Consider the following 20,940-nt stretch of genomic DNA (forward strand, 5'->3'; position numbering starts at 1 on the left):
GATGCAGGTGCTGGGGTTGTTTCCGTTGACTGTGAACCGCTCTCCGCTGGTGCACTATGTGGTATTTCAGGCTCTGGCTGAGCCTCTTGGGTAGGGTTATCTGCTGCTTCTGCCAGTTCAGGCTCGCTGGTGCCCTCTGGCGTTGGAGTTGTAGACGGGTTTGCAAGCGCTGGACTCAGTGCTGGCAATGGTTTTGATGCTGGTTGCGTTGCCAGTTCCGGTTCTGGGACTGGCTTTGGCTGGGTCTCTGGGATTGGATCCACTACGACTGTTGCCGTCGTTCGCAGGGGATCCGGTTCCACCACCTCTGTCTGGGTCTCTGGTAACACAGACGGGGCCCTGGTTGGCGGCTCAGGAACAGGGATAGGTGTGAAAGCTTGCTTAGCCTGGCTGCGGGTGACCATTCCCACCCTCTTGGCTAGCTTTGCATGGTTGGCCAAGTCTTCCCCCAGTAGCATGGGAATGGGATAATTGTCATAGACTGCAAAAGTCCACATTCCTGACCAGCCCTTGTACAGAACAGGCAACTTGGCTGTAGGCAGGGTTAAAGAGTGTGACATGAAGGGTTGAATTGTCACTGGAGCCTCTGGGTTGATGAGTTTGGGGTTGTCAAGGCTGTATCCCCACTTTGAACTTTAGGGTACAAATGTAGGGGCCGGCATGAGGACTTCTAAGCTAACTACCAGCTTAGTTCTGGTCCGCTGCCACCATTCCCTACCCTGGGAAGCTTTTAGAAAACCTTTCACCAATTCCCTGGTGAATACAGATCCAAACTCCTTGGATCTTAAACAAGGAGAAATTGACCCTTCCCCCCTCCTTCCTTTCACCAACTCCTGGTGAATACAGATCCAAACCCCCTTGGATCTTAAAACAAGGAGAAATCAATCAGGTTCTTAAAAAGAAGGCTTTTAATTAAAGAAAAAGGTAAAAATTATCTCTGTAAAATCAGTATGGAAAGTAACTTTAAAGGGGATTAAACTTAAAGAGCTCAAAGGACCCCCCTCTGTCTTAGGTTCAAAGTATAGCAAACAAAGATAAACACTCTAGTAAAAGGTACATTTACAAGTTAAGAAAACAAAGTAAATCTAGGATGCCTTGCCTGGCTTTTACTTACAATTTTAAAATAAGAGAGACTTGTTTAGAAAGATGGGGAGAACCTGGATTGATGTCTGGTCCCTCTCAGTCCCAAGAGCGAACCACCCCTTCAAACAAAGAGCACACACAAAAAACTTCCCCCCCCCCAAGATTTGAAAGTATCTTGTCCCCTTATTGGCCCTTTGGGTCAGGTGTCAGCCAGGTTACCCGAGCTTCTTAACCCTTTACAGGTAAAAGGATTTTGGAGTCTCTGGCCAGGAGGGATTTTAGTACTGTACACAGGAGAGCTGTTACCCTTCCCTTTATAGTTATGACAGGGGTCCACTAGGGATTGGTGGATAGTTGACACTTGTGCCCCAGTGACCCTCCACGCGATAACCTTCTTTCCGCCCACTCTCAAGGTTTCCCTTCGCTCCGAGGGTATTTGAGAGGCATCTGGGCCTGGGGATCTTTGGTGTGATTGTGGTGTAATGAACTGTAATCGGTTGGGATTTTTTGGGCAGTGGGCCTTTATATGTCCCAGTTCATTACATTTAAAACATCGCCCTGCTAAGGCATCACTGGGTCGAGGGTGGTTGGTGGAGACTGATGTGGTGGGGTGAGAAGGCATCTGGGGTTTCCCTTGAGATGTAGGGGGGGCCTTGGGTTGTCCCTGGTGGTAGGGTTTTGTTTTGGGTTGCCCCTTCTGATATTCGCTCCAACTGCTATTAGTTTTTTTCTTTTCTGTCACCTCCACCCATTTGGCTCCCATCTCCCCCACCTCTGTTACAGTTTTGGGTTTCCCATCTAGGATGTACCTTTCTATTTCCTCAGGAACACCCTCTAAGAACTGCTCCATTTTCACTAGGAAAAACAGATCTTCCAGAGATTTAACATTTGCTCCTGATACCCAGGCATCACAATGTTTGTCAATGTGGTAGGCATGTCGGGTAAATGACACGTCTGGTTTCCACCTTAGGGCTCTGAACCGCCGATGGGCATGCTCGGGTGTTAGCCCCATTCTGATTCTGGCCTTGTTTTTAAAAAGTTCATAACTGTTCATGTGTTCCTTAGGCATTTCAGCCGCCACCTCTGCTAAGGGTCCACTGAGCTGCGGCCTCAGCTCTACCATGTACTGGTCTGTAGTGATGCTGTACCCAAGGCAGGCCCTTTCAAAATTTTCTAAGAAGGCCTCAGTATCATCGCCTGCCTTGTAGGTGGGGAGTTTTCTGGGATGGGAAGCGGTACCTAGAGAGGGGTTGTTAGGGTTGGCTGGTATATCCTGCCTAGCCCTTACCAATTCCAGTTCATGCTTCCTCTCTTTTTCCCTCTCCTCCATCTCTTTTTGTTTCTGCTCCATCTCTTTTTCTTTCAGCTCCATCTCTTTTTGCCTCAGCTCCATCTCTTTTTGTTTTTCCTCCATAGCTCTTTTGTGGGCATCCTCTTTGGCTTTTTCTTCTTTTTCCCTTTCCTCCATAGCTCTTTTGTGTGCAGCCTCAGCCCTGGCCATCTGTCTGTCTTGTTCCTTTTCATTCTCCTCAGCCTGGAATTTGGCTAATTCTAGGTCCTGTTGCATAGTTTTTTTTCCTTTGCCTGACATTTTCCCCCTGGTCTACCTTAGCTATCTGCGGGGGGAGGGGACAGCTTGGAATCTTTGTCAAGTAACAGAGGGGTAGCCGTGTTAGTCTGAATCTGTAAAAAGCAACAGAGGGTCCTGTGGCACCTTTAAGACTAACAGAAGTATTGGGAGCATAAGCTTTTGTGGGTAAGAACCTCACTTCTTCAGATGAATCTTTGGTTACTGTAATGTGACTCTTTAAAAAACAACAAGTAAAACAGGCTTTTGTGACTATGACCCTCCAGTGCTCACAGCTGGAGCTTCCCTTCTAACAAAAAGCTCTCTGTTAGAAGCTCTTATCTGTTTGCCTTCAGGGTATCTCTCCTTCACTGCTTCCCCAGCATCTCAAAGGAGGGGAAAAAAATCCCTCACCTCTGCTCACTATGTCAAGGTTCCTTCCTCACTCTGAACTTTAGGGTATAGATGTGGGGACCTGCATGAGAAGCTCTAAGCTCAATTAACAGCTTAGATCTGGTCTGGCTGCCACCACTCCCAAGCACTAATTCCCTTCCCTGGGTAGCCTTGAGAGACTCTTCACCAATTCCCTGGTGAACACAGATTCAACCCCTTGGATTTTAAAACAAGGAGAAATTAACCATCCCCCTTCCTTTCTCCCACCAACTCCTGGTGGACCCAGATCCAACCCCCTTGGATCTTAAAACAAGGAAAAATCAATCAGGTATTAAGAAAAAGGCTTTTAATTAAAGAAAAGAAAGGTAAAAGAAAACCCTCTGGGAGAGATTAGCATACCAGCTACTCTCACAGACAACAGATTCCAAACACAGAGGATGCTCCCCTGGGCAAACCCTTAGTTACACACAAAAAAAATACCCAAATACCCAATTTGATTCTTCCTCTAATTGCACAAGATAGGTTACAAAGAAATAAACATAAACCTATTTATTTCCTTCACTAATACTCACTACTTAATAAGAGGCTGAATTCTGGAGCTTTCCCACTCTGGTCCAAAGTGAAAACTCCACAGACAAAGGGAACTTCCCTCCTTCCCTTTGAACCATCTTGTCCTCCCATTGGTTCCTCTGGTCAGGTGTCAGCTAGGCTAGGTGAACTTCTTAACCCTTTACAGGTAAAAGAGGCATTAACCCTTAACTATCTGTTTATGACAACCCCAATGCCCATCATGGTGCTAGTGGGTGCTGTGTGGCAGGGAGTGGTGTGGGGGGTCGGTCGGGGGTTCTGTCCCATCAGAGTCGCACTGATCCCAATCTGGCGCTAGAGGGTGCTGTGCTGAGGGGAGCAGGTTGGGTGGCTCAGTGTGGGGAGCTGTCAGCTCTGTCACAAGCACACGGGATCTACACACCAGATAAAGTGTAGATCGGAGCATTTGGTCATTACATTTCCCACAGCATGTCATGCAGGAGCAGGGCAAATCCCAGCTCCACTGAGTCCATCCTTCCGGAAATTCCCCAGCAGTTTCTAATGTAACAGGATTCCCCTGAGATCCCACCTGAGGAGAATCCCCACTCTTGGATCCAGGAGGACAGTGCCTGAGCTCTAAGATATGGGGAACTCTGAGGCACATTTAGGCAGCTCAGGGCCTTTGTACTACAGAGCCATCTCCAACCTGAGATACCTCAGGAGCCCCAAAACATTGTAGTCAGCTCCTTGAGACCTCTCATCCCTCAAGTGATGCTGCTAACAGCTCTCACCAACGCAGCTCCCTCTCCCAGTGGAGCCGCTCCCTAACAGCTCTAACCAATGCAGTCCCTGTCATTTACAGCAGCTCCCAGCAATTCTTATCACCAGCCCTTTCATCTACAATGGGCTATACTGAAATCACGGGTCCAATATTGGAATTGTTTGTAAAAATTCCAATAAATAGCAATGGAACCAATTCATAATTTTTAATGAATCTGGACCCAAATCTGAACAAATATTAAATTATAGCATCATACTAGATAGAGCTGGCTGGAGAAAGTTAATTCTATTTTGGAGAGGATTTCAATTATTTGAAAATTAGCTTAATTCCAATATGGAATGAAAACCAAAAATTACTAAATTTTCTGGGAAGGGGAACGGAGTCCTGGCTCCAGGTCCGTCTTTGAAATCTGCTTGGTTTCCATTAAAACATCATTGAAAAGGAACCATCTCCTGAAAACGTTTGGATTTTGAAGACTAGGCAAATACTAGTGAAAAATTGTATCAGGGAAGAGGTCACTTTGTAAATGAAAGACTTGTGGACTCGATTGTGACCTTTGCCCTTTCTTTCTCACCATAAAGGTGAATAACACCAGGGCCCACTTACCCATGTCCCTGAACAACGGGGCCCTTCGGCTCTATCAGAGCGGCACCTCCCTCGTCCTCCGCACCGACTTCAACTTCAGGGTGTACTATGACTGGAACAACCACCTGAGGGTTACCGTCCCTAATGACTTCTCTGAGAGCCTGTGCGGCCTGTGTGGCAACTATAATGGGGACCCCGCCGATGACTTCCGGACCCCGGATGGGGACCAGGCTCCCAGTGTCGCTGCCCTGGGGAAAAGCTGGGCAGTGGAAGATGAGGATCATTTTTGCTGGCACGATTGCATTGGAGGTTGCAGGCCCTGTGCTGCCAGCATAGCCAGAAAGTACAAGGAGGAGGCCTCGTGCGGCCTGATAGGCAAGGTCTCAGATGGGCCCTTCAGCCAGTGCCACAGCAAGGTGGATCCTACAGTCTACTTGAACAACTGCGTGTACGATCTGTGCCACAACGACGGCTACAGGAAGGCCCTGTGTGAGGCCCTGAAAGCCTATGCGGACGCCTGCCAGCTAGAGGGGGTCAGGATTGGGGAATGGAGGCAGCTGGCCAGATGCCGTGAGTACAGATTTGTATGCCAAGGTCTACGGTCTGCTGGTTAGACCGGGGAGCCTAGGGCTCAGCACTCTTGAATTCTAGCCCTGGTGTTGGGAGTAGGGTTGCCAACTTTCTAATCACAGAAAACCGAATACCCTTGTCCCGCCCCCTGCCCTGTCCCTTCTCCAAGGCCCCTCCCAACATCACTCGCTCTCTCCAACCCTTGTTCATGCGCTTATTTTCACTAGCCTGGGGCGGGGGTTGGAGTGCAGGAGGGGGAGAGGGTAAGGGCTCTGGACTGGGGGTGTGGGTTCTGTGGTGGGGCCATAAATGAAGTTTTTAGAGTGCGGGAGGGGGCTCTGGGCTGGGGCAGGGGATTGGGGTGTGGGAGAGGGTGAGGGTGAGGGCTCCGGCTGGGTGTACAGGCTCTGGGGTGGGGCCTGGGATGAGGGGTTTGGGGTGCAGGAGGGTGTTCCGGGCTGGGAATGAGGGGTTCAGAGTGCAGGAGGGGGCTCTGGGCTGGAGCAGGGAGTGTGGGTGCAGGATGGGGTGCAGGGTGCAGGCTCTGGGAGGGAGTCTGGGTGCAGGAGGGGGCTCAGGGCTGGGGCAGGGAGTTGGGTTGCAGGAGGGGGCTCAGAGCTGGGGCAGGAAGTTGGGTTGCGGGAGGGGGCTCAGGGCTGGGGCAGGGGGTTGGGGTGTGGGAGGGGATGCGGGGTGCAGGCTCTGGGTGGTGCTTACCTCAGGCAGCTCCTGGGAAGCAGCGATATGTCCTTCCTGCTCGGAGGCAGCCATGGGGCTCTGCATGCTGCTCCTGGCCCCAGGCACCTCCCCCACAGCTCCCATTGGCCGTTCCCAGCCAATGGGAGCTGTGGAGCTGGCACTTGGGGTGGGGCAGAGCAAGGAGCCCCCATGGCTGCCCCTGAGCTGGAGGGACATGTCGCTGTTTCCCAGGAGCTACATGGAATCGGGTAGAGAGCCTGCCCACCCCGTTGCGCCACCAACCGGAATTTTAACGGGTCGGTCAGTGGTGTTGACCAGAGCCACCAAGGTCCCTTTTCGACCGGGTGTTCTGGTCGAAAAACGGACACCCAGAAACCCTATTTGGGAGGGACCATGATCAAGTGATTTGGGATTGAGCAGTGATTGGGAAATCAGAACTCTTGGATTCTATTGTACCTACAGTACTTGTCTGTCCATGATTGCTAAGGTGTAGTTTTGTAGTGTAGATTTGCCCTAAGTTATATGATGTACAGCCACAGCAGTAATTGAATCATTTTACATGTCCACACTCTGCTCCTTGTGTCAGCGGTGCACGTCCTCACCAGGAGTTCTTGCACCAATTTAACTGTCAGTGTGGGGCATTTTGGGATGGCTTCTGAAAGGCAGCAACTGTCAATGTAATCAGTGCATTGTCTACATCTACACCTACATCTACATCAACCTAACTACATCGACCTAAGCGCTATGCCTTTCGCGGAGGTGGAGTTATTAAGTCAGTGTAGTGGACGAGTTACAGAGGTGGGAGCTACATTTTAGTGTAGACTCCTACAGAATTAGGTTGACAAAAGCTGCCCTACATCAGTCTAACTTTGTAGTGTAGACCAGGTCTCAGTCTGAGCGCTTTGGTCAGACTCCAGATGAGAGCCCCGACTCCTACCAGCGGCCAACCCTTATTTCCCCACATCACGTTTCCCAGTCCTTTGTTCTCGACCTGGGGGATTTTTGCTCCTCGTCCTTGCTGAGAGGCCAGGAAATCCATCCACTTTGGAGTCGTTTATTACTGGTGTCAATGTCCTTGTGACTGCATTTGCCATTATCTTCTGGATTCTCCACTGATATGGGGTCCCTCTCGGCCAGTCCTTTTTAATGACCCATCCAGCTGAGACAGCTAGGCAACATTCATACTGATGTTTCTTAGGTTACGTCTACACTAGCAAGCTTAGAGCGGCAGAGCTGTACTGATATACCTGTGCCTCTGTAAGATCGCTCGTGTAGCTGCGTTATGCTGATGGGAGAGAGCTCTCTGTCAACATAATAAAACCAGGTCAACGAGCAGCGGTAGCTTTGTTGCCAGGAGAGCATCACCCGCCAACATAGCGCTCTGCACACAAGTGCTTATGCCAGCAAAACTTGTGTTGCTCAGGGGTGTGTGTATATGTTTTCACACCCCTTAGTGACAAAAGTGTTGCTGACATAAGTGCTCATGTAGATATGGCCTTAGCTTGCCCTGGGAGCAAACAGTCATTTTGGACACACTGGGTAACAAAGATGGCATATGGGAAAACTGAGGCACACATAGAGGTTATAAAAATAGTACGTACAATCCCCCCTTCATCACAGCCTGTCACTTTGAGTATCTAATGTCCACTGATAACACATGGATGGTTGAGGTAAAATGATGCCAGTTTTTAAGTGACTCTTCCTACTATGTGCCTGATCCTGTAAGGGGCTAAGCACCTTCTACAACATACTGAGCACCCTCAGCCAATGTTGAGGTCACTGGGATTCGAGGGCTCTCAGAGCCCCACAAGATACGTCCCTTTCTGTCTATTTTAAATATTGCTTTTGCGTGGAGAGGGTTTGCTGCTAAATCTGTGGGTCCTTCACTCCCCAGCCATGGAGTGCCCCCTGGAGAACAGCCAGTACCAGCTCTGTGGAACAGCCTGCCCAGCCACATGTGTGGACCAGTCAGCCCCCAGTAGCTGCCAAGACCCCTGCGTGGAAAGCTGCCGGTGCAAGGATGGTTTTGTGCTGAGCCAGGGAAAATGCATCCCCAAGAGCAGCTGTGGGTGCCTGTTCGAGGGGCGCCCCTTTGCCCCCAATGAGAGTTTCTGGGTCGATGAGGCATGTGGGACACGGTGCATGTGCAACACAGCCACTAGACAAGTCAAATGCATGGCTGCTACGTGCAAACATTCAGAGAGATGCGGGCTAGTGAATGGCATACGGGGCTGTTACCCCTCCAGCTACGCCACCTGCTCTCTGACAAGGAATCTGCACTATTCCACCTTTGATGGACAGAGATACGACTTCCAAGGCACCTGCCGCTACCAGCTAACTACCCTGTGCAAGAAGGAGGTGGGACTGGTGGACTTTGATGTCTACTTCCAGGAAAGCAATACTCGTCCTGTGCAGATCAAGGTCTATGAGATCGACATCAGGGTCAGCAATCAATTCCCTGGGAAAATCATGGTGAGTTTCAGAAATCACATCTAGTCTCTAAAACATTTCTGGAAAGTCGCCTGTGAAATCAGAAGTTGGTTGCAGAAAGTGTATGGAAGGATTTTAGAAAACAGATCAAATATTAACTGGATTCTGATGTGAATGGGGAGCCAATGGAGAAGCTAGAGGGTTCGGGTGATGTGGTTACACTTCCTCTCTGTGAGAAGGTGTCAATAGCATCCAGCATATGTGGGAACTTGGAGAGCTGGGGCTCACAGAGGAGGGAACAGCAATAGCCAGTGTCAGAAAAAAGGAAAGTCTGGTTGGAGGATCCTGCCCAGTCTGGGGAGCTGGACTCAGGCAGGCTGTAGAGAAGGGAGCAGGTCAGCCCAGATGAAGATTTCAGCAGCAGTAGATGGGCCAGAGCTCTGTGCTGGAGCCAGAGGTTCCACCAGAGCGAGCGATGTTTCATATCCCATGTATCTTGCTTTTACAGGTGAACACTATCCTGATTACCCTTCCCTTCAACCTCGATGATAAGAAAATCACTGTGTATAGAAAGGGCTGGGCCACAGTGATCCAGACAGACTTTGGTCTCACCGTTACCTATGCCGGGTGGTCAGGACGCACCACGATCACTCTGCCAGTCACCTACGCGGGAGCCGTGTGTGGTCTGTGTGGCAATTTTAACAGTGACAGGGAGGATGACATGCTGATGAGGGATGGCACACTGGCACCAAACCCCATCAGCTTTGGCCAGAGCTGGAAGGTGGGCGACCTCTCGGGATGCTCTGCAGTAACGATACCACCATGCGCAAGTGTAGAGGCTATTGAAAAAGAACAACAAGGTAGCAGAGGGCAGTGTGGGCTCATCTTATACAAGAGTGGCCCTTTCAGAGGATGTCACAGCAAAGTGGACCCTCATGGATACTTCATAGACTGCGTGTATGGCTATTGCGTCCTCAGTGCGCGTGAAAGTAATGTCTGCCAGGCCATTGCTGGCTATTCCGAGGCATGTCAGGAAGCTGGAGCTATGGTGCGTCCCTGGAGGACTACAAAATTCTGCTGTGAGTCCCCCATGTTCACCGCTGCCTGCCCTTTGGGGATTGTTAATTCTTGTTGGCTGGTAGATGTGGATCTAAACACTGCAGAACATTTTTAACAGGTCTCTCTCAGCAGGCTGGGTTCAGCACTCGTAGTGGCCTTGGCAGCTGTACCCTGGGCAAGGGAAACACTGCTAGGGATGTAGTGTGCTCTCCATGGCCAGTCTAATCCTTGCCTTCCCTTCTGAGACGGGGACATAATCAGAGCTGGGACTCAGGGTGGCTACTAATTGGGATGATTGTTCATTAGGAACTGAGCTGGGAACCCACCAATTCATCCCACACAAGCCATCAGTTGGGAATGAATTTTAACAGCTACTGACCTGGATTCAAAACAAAAAGCTAGTAGTGAAACAATGAAACAATAAACCGAATTAGAAGCCATCATAGGAGAGAGATTGTCTGTATCCCATCTCCTGGCCTCTGTGAGGCAGCCAGTTCATCAGACCTGGGACCCCATTACAGATGGTGCCTTTTATTAATTAACCAAACTAAGGAAATAGAAAAGTAGGAACGTGAATGAAATTGCATGTTCTGTGATGGTTCATTGTGCACATTGCTAATGCACTATGTGAGCTAACTCTTTGTTCTAATTACAGCTCCGTCCTGTCCCCAGAACAGTCACTACGAATTCTGTAGCAGCAGCTGCGATGTGACATGCAGCAACCTCTATGCCCCGGTGCAATGCATGACCCAGTGTAAGGAAGGCTGCGTGTGTGATGAGGGCTTTGTTCTCAGTGGCGACCGCTGTGTCCCCATTTCCCAGTGCGGATGCCTCCACAGGGGACTTTACTATGAGGCCGGGGAGACCTTCCACCCGAGCGGTTCATGCAAGGAGCAGTGCATGTGTCAGGCTGGTGGGGAGGTTGTGTGTAAGGCATTCTCCTGCGGCACTGGTGAGGAATGCGGGGTAGTGGACGGTGTCCAGAAATGCCACCCATTTGGATCTGCGACCTGTTCTGCCTCTGGCCATCCCCACTACCTCTCTTTCGATGGGGTCTCCTTTGACTTCCAAGGCACCTGCACCTACATCTTGGCCAAGACCTGCACCGATGCCAGTGACCTTACACCATTCACTATCAGCATAGAGAAAGAAGATTGGGGCACCAGGAACATGTCCGTGGCCAAGCTGGTGTCCATTCAGGTGTATGGGATCACACTCACCCTGCTGCAAAACAAACAGGGGCTCATCATGGTAAGTCCTCCACATTCTCATGGACAGAGATTTTATTCTAGTCTACACAGGTTTGTTTGCAGTTTGGCCAACTCCCTAATGCCCCGTCGCGGTAAAGGTTGCGCTGCAGGTGGTCTGCCTCGCTTTCCCTCTTGGGCTCCTCAATAGCTCACAAGACAAGTTGAATAACAGCTGCCCTCCTTAGGGTCTGGATTATTAAATTAGCAAACATGCAAAATAAAGTTTTCAAGTCCATCCATTTTTCTCCATACCAGGTCACTCCGAGTTCTTTCCTGTCTGTAGTCATGCTCCCCAAATTTCAAGTTTCCCTGCTGGAGTCTATTCGCTCCCATCAGCCTCTTGATTCTCTTCTGTTCTCCCTGAGAACTCTCTCTGCAGGGCCAGCCTCCCATCTTCGTCCTGCTGCTCTTATAGGGGAATCAGGGGATTCCTGCTCAGGTGTGCCTCCTTCGTAATCACGGTTGGCTGGCCCACTGGCCTTAAAGGACAAGCCACCCTCTTACAAATTCTTATAACATGCACATCCATGTAGTATTTCAGCACCTTCCAGCAACATACTAAGTAACTTAACCAACTCTCTCAACCTATCACCAGGAGGAGATGTGCGTGCAGGGGAGAATTTTGTATTGGATTTACTTTTAAAAGTTATAAATATGCACGCACATTGCCATATATATATGTGTGTGTGTGTGTGTGTGTGTGTTAGAGACAACAGGTCTGAGAAACACACCTTGCACTTGGGGCAGAAGTGGTGAGGTTTGTCAGGGTCCTTTGTTCCTGAGGGAGTTCATTCCCCAGTCTCGAACTGGTCACCAGTAAAGCTCCATCTCTTGCACAGGCTAACTTTACCCTTATTATTCCAGAAGAAGGAAGTGGTCAGCTACGATCTTCATCCTGGAGGTTTAATTGATCTTTTAGATACCTAGGGCCCAGGCCATTGAGAGTCTTGAAGGTAAGGTGTGAGAGCTTGAACTGAATTCAGAAGGCAGCAGAGGGAGCAGAGGACAGTTTTGATGTGATCTCAGTAGCCAGTGCTGGTGAGGAGATGCTTCTGTACCTGATAGCGATTCTGGAGTGCTGAAGGGTTCATGGTATATCACATTACTGTAGTCCAGAGGAGAGGTGATGAAGGCATGAAATAATTGATGCCAGATCATCATCCATCAGGATGGGACAGTCTCCTGCCAACTGGAGATGGTAGCAAGTATTACTCATGGATGCTGCTATGTCAGAGATTCATTTGGGTAAGCTGAGCATCCCCTAGCTCAGCTCAATCTTCTTTGCCTCCCTTCTTGGTTTATACACCATGTTTCTGGGAATTAATGATGTGGGGAACTCTCTACACATAATTCAAATTTTTGCAAACACGGAATAAACTTCCTCTCCATTATAATTCCATTGGCTCTGTGTTGAAGAATTTCTCCCCTGATGCATTCCCCTGAGAAGCCTGCAGTCTAACTTGGGAGAATTACAACATGTGATAAATTGATGGAGATAGGAGAAGGCAAGGGGTGAAGGAATGAGGTATCACCAGGGAAGTGGGTCTTTAGGAGAGAAGGGGAGATAGACAAGAAGTAGGAGAGTGTTCTATGTGCAGGAGCTTGCATGAAAAGGAGGGGCAAGCCAAACATGGTTGGAGAAAATAGGGATGGTAAAGAGAGAGAACCGGGAGGGAGGTGCGGTGAAGGGGAGAGGAGAGAAGAGATGTAGACTAGGGTGACAATGTGAAGACCTTGGAAGGTGAGCACAAGTCATCCCAAAGTGAAATCTGGAGTCATTCTGATTTATGCCATGTGTCAGTGAGAGTAGAATCTTGCCTGTGTACATGCTCCCCTGTGCTCACAGGGAATGTTCTCTCTCTTCCAGGTGAACGGGGTGTCCCACAACCTCCCAGTGATTGTGGCTGATGGGCAACTTAGAGCGTATCAACATGGCACAAACATTCTGGTGCAAACCATCTTCGGCCTCACTGTGAGCTACGACCTGGTTTACCAGGCCAGGGTCACCATCCCAGGAAGCTACGAGGGCCAGACGTGCGGCCTGTGCGGGAACTACAACGGACAGCAGGACGAGGAGTTCCTGCTCCCCAGTGGCAGGACAGCCCCTGATACAGCAGCATTTGGCTCTGCTTGGGAAGTCCAGATCCCAGGAGCATCCTGTACAGACAGATGTGCTGGAAACAGCTGTTCAGTTTGTGAGGAGAGGAAGAAGAACGTCTTCAAAGGGCGCAACTACTGTGGGCTGCTTACAGATCCCGACGGACCCTTCATGGCCTGCCACGGCATGGTCAGCCCCAGAGTGTATCAGAGCAACTGCCTGTATGATCTGTGCCTGGGCAACGGGGACGCACAGGTTCTGTGCCAGAGCATCCACAGCTACGTGACGGCCTGCCAAGAGGCTGGGGCTCCCATCCGGCCCTGGAGGAGCACCTCCTTCTGTGGTAAATGTGCTGATAGTGTAGGAACTCTGAGATGCACGGGGGGGGGGGGGGGGGATCAATATTGCTAAGCATCTTGTTCCAGGCCTCTGGGCTTCTTCTGGAACTCTTCTGGGTGGGAACGAACAATCTCATGTTTCCTTCTAAAGGTTCCCTATTCCTCTCCTCCCTGTCCTGCTCTCCTCTCCTTCGTGTCTGTCCCTCTAGGCCGTGGTGTGAGATCTTTCCAGCCATCCTTTATTTTTCTTTCTATTTAAGCTGTGAGCTGCCCAGCCAACAGCCACTACGAGGTCTGCGCCGACCTCTGCACCTCCACCTGCACTGGAGACATCATGGACTGCCCGGAGACCTGTGCTGAAGGCTGCGAGTGTGACGGTGGCTTCTTCTTCGACGGCCAGGGCTGTGTGACTCTGCAGAGCTGTGGGTGCTTCGAGCGTGGGAGATATTACAAGGTACCGCCCCCTGCTGGAGCATCTGGGTCTGATCTAATTTTTGCTCTGTCCACATCTTAATCCCTACACTGGTCAAGAATATAGGGTTTGCTATACTGGATCAGAGCATTGGTCCATCCAGGATGGCTTCCCTCTCTTCTAGTATCTAATGCTCAAAATGCCAAAAAAGGCTAGAAGATTTAATGCCCTGTGCCTGTTGTGGGAAAACTGAGGCAGAGATAGGCGCAGTGACTTGCTCAAGGCCACGTAGTGAGTGAGTAGCAGATGGGAGGTTAAAATCTAGGAATTGTTCCTGGCTTTAAGCCCAGTCCTCACCCCATTACACAGCCTTTCTCTCTAAAGGCAAGAGGAAATAATATTATGACACAATGGACATTTTTATAGATACATAGATTCTAAGGCCAGAAGGGTCCATTGTGATCATCTAGTCTGCCCTCCTGTATAACCCAAGCCAGAGACCTGCCCCAATGTCATTCCGAGAGCACATCTGTTAGAAAAACACATCCAGAGCTCTGGGTTTAGCGCTGTCAAAAATTATTTTAAATAATTGTTTCCAGTTACATTCTGTTATTTCCTGTTTTCCAAACATTCCATCAGCCCAATGAGACGGTCCTGATGAACGAGTGCCAGCAAAGCTGCACCTGCGTTCCTGCTCGAGGAGTGACTTGTAAAGCCCACAGCTGCTCCCGAGAAGAAATCTGCCAGATTAGAGATGGCGTCAGGGCCTGCATCAGCCAAGGTACAGGACAGTCATTGTTTGAAACATGCCGTGAAGGGTTATTGTACAGGCAGCGAGTAAGCAGCTGTGGTTATGTCTCCTGACCCTTCTCGCTCTCCCCCCCGTTCATTTAGCCTGGAACTCTGACCCCTAATAGTACAACATTTCGACTGGAAAGATGGGAAGACTTGTTGGGTCTCTCCAGCAGAGTCGGGTGGGCAACTGTCAGGGAGCTGAGCACACTCCGTGATTCTCTCCGTGGGCGCAGCCTGGGGGCTGCTATAAACAGAACACCCTGGCTACATACAGTCCCATAGGGACCATCAGTCAGCTGGGCAGTGTCAGAGTCCATCACCTCTCAGCCACTTTCCTTGCCTGCTTCATGCTAGAGGTCTGCTTGGGCCTAATATTTGAGGAGCCCAAGCCCGAGAAGGTCAGGTCATTTTCTGACCTACCCTGACTCTTCCCATGAAACTGAATGAGCGCCACGGCCACCTCCCGCCCATAGGGTTGGCACGGCGGTGCCTATGTTCCCTGTTCCTGCCATCCGCCATCCCTGGCTGCAGTGTGTGCACTCTGGGGCAGCTCCCTCACTCCACAGTATGCATAAGGCAGCCAGGTGGCAGTGCTAGTAGGAGCTGGGCATGCAGTCACCTCTGCGCTGACCCCACAGGTAGGGTGGCCAACTCTCTCATTTGTGAAAACTGGACACTGAGTGCCGGAACCTCCCCTGCTCCCTGCTCCACCTCTTCCCCCGCTCCTCTTTCCCCACCCACTGTCGCTCACTGCTCTCTCCACCACCCTCCCCCTGACAGCTGAGCAGGGCTCTAGGGGTGGAGGGGTGACTGGGGCAGGATGTGGGAGAGAGAGCAGGGCTCTGAGGGTGATGGGGTGACTGGGGCAAGGTGTGGGAGGGAGAGCCATGCTCGGGGCAGAATGGGGAGCCGCTGGTAAGCCGGTACCTTTCTCCGCTGGAGCTGTTGCTGAGTGCTTCTCCAGGCTCCAGCTGCAGCTTCTGTCCTCCCCCTCCCCTGGGTGGCGGAGGCTGGTTACTGCAGGTAACTGGACTTTTAGTGTCTGGTCAGCAGTGATGACTTTCCAGTCGAAAACCGGACATTTGGCAACCCTACGCACAGGCAGAAGGAGAACAGCTGACTTGACAGAAGCCCAAGAGGGTCCCGTTGATTTTCTACTCAACCTGACCCAGACCTGACACTTGTAGTCGGCTCCCATCAGGTTTGGGTTGCATTGCAGGGGTCTGCTCCTTACTACCTGTCACATGGCCCTCTGTGTTCACCACCTACACTACAGGTTGTGGAGAGGGTGATATAGGAGCTGGCTCTGCTGGCTCAAAGACTGCTATGGTCTCATCCATGCAGAGAGATTTCACAGCAGAGGACTTGTGGGAGGTTTGGGAAGTGTACAAGGGAAATGTGTATGGGGATAGATAGATAGATAGATCATTCGGTCCATTTCACAAACAGGCTATATTAAGAAGTAGGATTCCAATGACACTAAATTTCATCCCAATTTTCACACCACCATCAGCCCCCTCTCTGCTCTCATATATAACTGATTAGTCTGGTGTTTCTTGTCTTTCTATTGTCTTTCCCCACTAGTTATTCCATCCTGCAGTGTGGTTCGCTGCAGAGAAGGAACTATTTGCAAGATGATAAATGGGCAGCCAGAGTGTGTGCCAGTCTCTCAGGCCACGTGCTGGGCTGGGGGTTACTTGCATTACCACACCTTCGATGGACGGGCGTATGATTTCCACGGCACCTGCAAATACATAGTGGCCAAGACCTGCAGGGGTGACTCCGTCCTGCCCTCCTTCCATGTCACGGCCAAGAGCGAGAACAGGGGGAACACACAGGTCTTCTACATTGGGTCGGTAACTGTCCAGGTGGATGGAGTCACCATCACAGCAGCCAGGGCCGAGGTCGGCTTTGTGGGGGTAAGTGTTGAGCGTGGTCAGTAATTAGGTTACCTTGAAAACATTTACCCAAGGTGTTGCAGGGGGTAGAATTGTTTAAGTAGTAGAGGGTGCTCTCCTCCTGAATTGGTGCTGTCCCTGAAGGCACAGCACTGTACTAGGGGGTGCTGTACTATGTTCAGATGTACAGGTATCCCAGTGCTGACCCCAATTCCCATCATGGCAATACCAGGTGCTGTGTGTCGTAGAATGGGGCAGGTGGCCAGCAGGGGGCGCTGACCCAATTCCAAAGCTCTGTGCTTGGGGCTACTGTCAGCAACTGGGACGTGGGTGTTCAGACCTACTGGCTGGAGCAGTGGCAGTCAGGGCTAGTAGCCAGATCTGGAGTCAGGAACCAGGAGTCAGAGACAAGGGTCAAAACAACCTCCCCAGGAATTGCGTCACTCGCCAATGGCTCTAACTGACACAGCCTCTTCCCCCGCAGGAGCCGCTCCCTAACAGCTCTATCCAACGCGGGCCCCTCCCCCGCAGAAGCCACTCCCCAATGGCTCTATCCAACGCAGCTCCTCCCCCTCGGGAGCCACTCCCCAACGGCTCTGTTCAACGCAGCCCCTCCCCCTCAGGAGCTGCTCTCTAACGGCTCTCTCCAGTGCGGCCCCTCCCCTGCAGGTGCTGCTCCCTAACAGCTCTAACGCACATGCTAGGGTTGCCAGGCATCTGGTTTTCAATCTGAACACCTAGTCGAAAAGGGACCCTGGCGGCTCTGCTCAGCACAGCTGACTGGACTGCTAAAAGTCCGGTTGGCCGCAGAGGGGCAGGCAGACACCATGCCCAGCTCAGTGCAGCTGGCATGTCCTTCCGGCTCCTACGCGGAGGGGCTGCAAGGGGGGCTCTGCGCACTGCTCCCGCCTGCAGGCGCCGTCCCGAGCACCGGCTCTGCAGCTCCCATTGGCCGGGAACCGTGGCCAATGGAAGCTGCGGGGGCAGGGCCTGCGGGTGGGAACAGTGCACAGAGCCCCCTGGCCTGCAGGCGGGGGCAGCACACAGAGCCCCGTGACATGCTGCCATTTCACGCGGACTTCCTCCATCCCTGGAAAATGCTGGGGCTGCCTGAGGTCAGCGCCGCCAGGAGCCCACACCCCACAACCCCTCCTGCATCCCAACCCCCTGCCCCATCCCTGAGCCCCCTTCCGCACCCAAGCTCCCTCCCGGTGCCTGCACCCTGCACCACCTCCCATACCCCAATCCCCTGCCCAAGCCTGGAGCCCCCTCCCACACCCTGAACCCCTCATTTCTGACCCCAGCCCAGAGCCCACACGCCAGCCCAGAGCCCGTACCTCCTCCCACACCCCACACCCCTGCCCCAGCCCGGAGCCCCCTCCCACACTCCAGACCCCCCGGCCCCACCCCCAGCCCAGAGCCGCCTCCTGCACCCCAAACCCCACATCCCTGGCCCCACTCCAGAATCCTCACTCCCAGCTGGAGCCGTCACCCCCTCCTGCACCCCAACCCCCTGAGCCAGCCCAGAGCCCCCTCCCACACTCCAAACCCCTTGGCCCCAGCCCGGAGCCCCCTCCAGCACTCCAAATCCCTCATCCCAGACCCACCCCAGAGCCCGCACCCCCAGCCGGAGCTCTCACCCCCTCTGCATCCCAACCCCCTTCCACAGCCCTGAGCCCCCTCCCATACTCCAAACCCCTTGGCCCCAGCCTGGAGCCCCCTCCTACACCCCAAACCCCTCATCCCAGCCCCACCCCAGAGCCCAAACCCCCAGCCGACAGCCTTCACCCCCTCCTGCACCCCAACCCCCTGCCCCAGCCCGATGAAAACGGGTGAGTGAGCAAGGATGGGAGAGAGTGAGCGACAGAGGGAGGGGGGATGGAGTGAGGGGGGCAGGGCCTCTGAGAAGGGGCGGGGCCTCGGGGCAGGGAGCAGAGCAAGGGTGTTCGGTTTTCTGCAATTAGAAAGTTGACAACCCTAGACGTGGCCCCCTCCCCTGCAGGAGCCGGTCCCTAATGGCTCTAACTGACACAGCCCCCTCCTCCACAGGAGCCGCTCCCTAATGGCTCTAGCTGGCACAGCTCCCTCCCTGTAGCCACTTCCTAATGGCTCTAACTGATGTACCCCCCTCGCCCTCAAAATTCCAACTTTTGAACTGTTTACAGTGTCGTGGTCGCCATGCTGGTCCCAGGGTGTTAGAGAGACAAGGTGGGAGAGGAAATGTCTCTTATTGGACCAACTTCTGTTGGTGAAAGAGACAAGTCTTCCAGCTACCCAGAGCTCTTCTTCAGGTCTGGGAAGGGTACTCAGGGCTGGTTTATGCTAGAGAATTAGATCGACCCAGATGTGTCGCTCAGAGGCACATAGGTGCCAACTTTTTGGCTCCCGGGGGGTGCCCCAACCCCTCTACACCCCTTTCCCCAGCCCCCACCTCTGCCCCGCCTCTTCCCGCCCCCCTATCCATCACTTTCCCCAAGTCCCTGCCCCCTCTGCACCCCTTCCTGCCCCCGCTCCTCCCCCTCCCCCCCAGCACCTCCTGCACACTGTGGAACAGCTGACCTCGGTGAGCAGGAGGCACTGGGAAGGAGGGGGAGGAGCTGATCGGCGTGAAAAATCCACACTCTGAGCAATGTAATTAAGCCATTGTAAGGGCTTGTCTACACTTACAGAGCTGCACCAGTGCAGCTGCACAGCTGTAGCGCCTAGTGAAGATGCTCCCTAGGCTGACAGGACAGGTTCTCTTGTTGGCAAGGGTACTCCACGCAGTCTACACTACAGTGCCAGGTCAATGCAAAGCCGTTGACCTTGACCTAACTATGTTAGTGTCTACAGTAAAATTTCGCTCCCGCCGACATAACTGTCCCTGCTACATCGACTTAATAACTCCACCTCCATGAGAGCTGTAGAGTCAATGTCAATGTAGTTAGGTCGACGCCATATCAATGTAGGTACTGCGTTGATTACATGGACTGTTACTGGCTTTGAGAAGCCATCCCACAATGTCCCACACTGACAGTCCTGGTGAGGACGCACATCGCACAGACACAAGGAGCAAAGAGTAGACATGCACAAGCGATGTAATCACTGAGGTGGCTTTATACTGACGAAAAACAGGTCAACTTAATTGTGTAGTGTAGCCATGCCCTGATGGGTGGTACCTATGTCAATAGGAGATGCCCTCCTGTCAAAATAGCGCTATCTGCACTGGGGGATAGGTCAGTATAACTGCGTTGCTCAGGGGTGTGGATTTTCCACAGCTGCAGCTTTCCAAATGTAGACGAGCCCTCAGAGTGTCATAGCTAAATACAAGGTAGAACAGATTGTTTAGCATAAGTAGTTAAACCCACTGACATCATAGGACACAAAGGGTGGGTTATTGGGTTACAGATTGCTGTAATAATCTATAACGCCAGTGTCTTTATTAAAACCATGATTTTTACTGTGCAGCAAAGTTAAGAATTTAGGATCCCAGTCTTGACTTTTAAAAGTGTGGTTCATTATTAAACAACTTTCAAAACATTGAAATCCTCCAAAGAGAATTACATTTCTCCACCCAGCTCTATTTAATATGATGTTTTAAAGTAATTCTGGTTCAGATTTGGGTCCAGGTTGCACCCCTTGCTAATCTGAGTAGGGGCCACTTTGCAAATGACAGACTAGTGCACTCAATTGTGACCTTTGCCCTTTCTTTCTCACCGTGAAGGTGAATAACACCAGGGCCCACTTACCCATCTCCCTGAACAATGGGGCCCTTCAGCTCTATCAGAGCGGCACCTCCCTTGTCCTCCGCACCGACTTCAACCTCAGAGTGACCTATGACTGGAACAACCACCTGAGGGTCACTGTCCCCAGGGTCTTTTTGGACAGCCTGTGCGGCCTGTGCGGCAACTATAACGGGGACCCCTCCGATGACTTCCGGACCCCGGACGGGGACCGGGCTCCCAGTGTCGCCGCCCTGGGGAAAAGCTGGGCAGTGGAAGATGAGGATCAGTTTTGCTGGCACGATTGCATTGGAGGTTGTAGGCCCTGTGCCCCCAGCATAGCCAGAAAGTACAAGGAGGAGGCCTTCTGCGGCCTCATAACCAAGGTCTCAGATGGGCCCTTCAGCCAGTGCCACAGCAAGGTGGATCCTACAGTCTACTTGGACAACTGCGTGTACGATCTGTGCCACAACGACGGCTACAGGAAGGCCCTGTGTGAGGCCCTGAAGGCCTACGCGGACGCCTGCCAGCTGGAGGGGGTCAGGATTGGGGAATGGAGGCAGCTGGCCAGATGCCGTGAGTACAGATTTGTATGCCAAGGTCTACGGTCTGCTGGTTAGACCGGGGAGCCTGGGGAACTCAGCACTCTTGAGTTCTAGCCCTGGTTTTGGGAGGGGGCGTGATCGAGTGGTTTGGGATTGAGCAGCGATTGGGAAATCAGGACTCCTGGGTTCTATTGTACCCACAGTACTT

At 52.0% G+C, this 20,940-nt stretch overlaps 1 protein-coding gene across 1 annotated transcript in view; it reads left to right on the forward strand.

Annotated features, from left to right (window-relative positions):
• The window catches only part of LOC135892559 (IgGFc-binding protein-like), a 114,925-nt gene that overhangs the window by 6,123 nt on the left and 87,862 nt on the right, over window positions 1-20,940 (forward strand). The window contains exons 3-11 of the mRNA XM_065420361.1: window positions 4,934-5,507; window positions 8,101-8,678; window positions 9,145-9,715; window positions 10,351-10,946; window positions 12,813-13,386; window positions 13,642-13,835; window positions 14,433-14,574; window positions 16,173-16,507; window positions 20,190-20,763. Coding sequence (XP_065276433.1) covers window positions 4,934-5,507; window positions 8,101-8,678; window positions 9,145-9,715; window positions 10,351-10,946; window positions 12,813-13,386; window positions 13,642-13,835; window positions 14,433-14,574; window positions 16,173-16,507; window positions 20,190-20,763 — 4,138 coding nt within the window. The remainder of the gene's footprint in view (window positions 1-4,933; window positions 5,508-8,100; window positions 8,679-9,144; window positions 9,716-10,350; window positions 10,947-12,812; window positions 13,387-13,641; window positions 13,836-14,432; window positions 14,575-16,172; window positions 16,508-20,189; window positions 20,764-20,940) is intronic.

The sequence above is a fragment of the Emys orbicularis genome, chromosome 20, assembly GCF_028017835.1.
Source record: "Emys orbicularis isolate rEmyOrb1 chromosome 20, rEmyOrb1.hap1, whole genome shotgun sequence".
Classification (NCBI taxonomy): Eukaryota; Metazoa; Chordata; order Testudines; family Emydidae; genus Emys; species Emys orbicularis.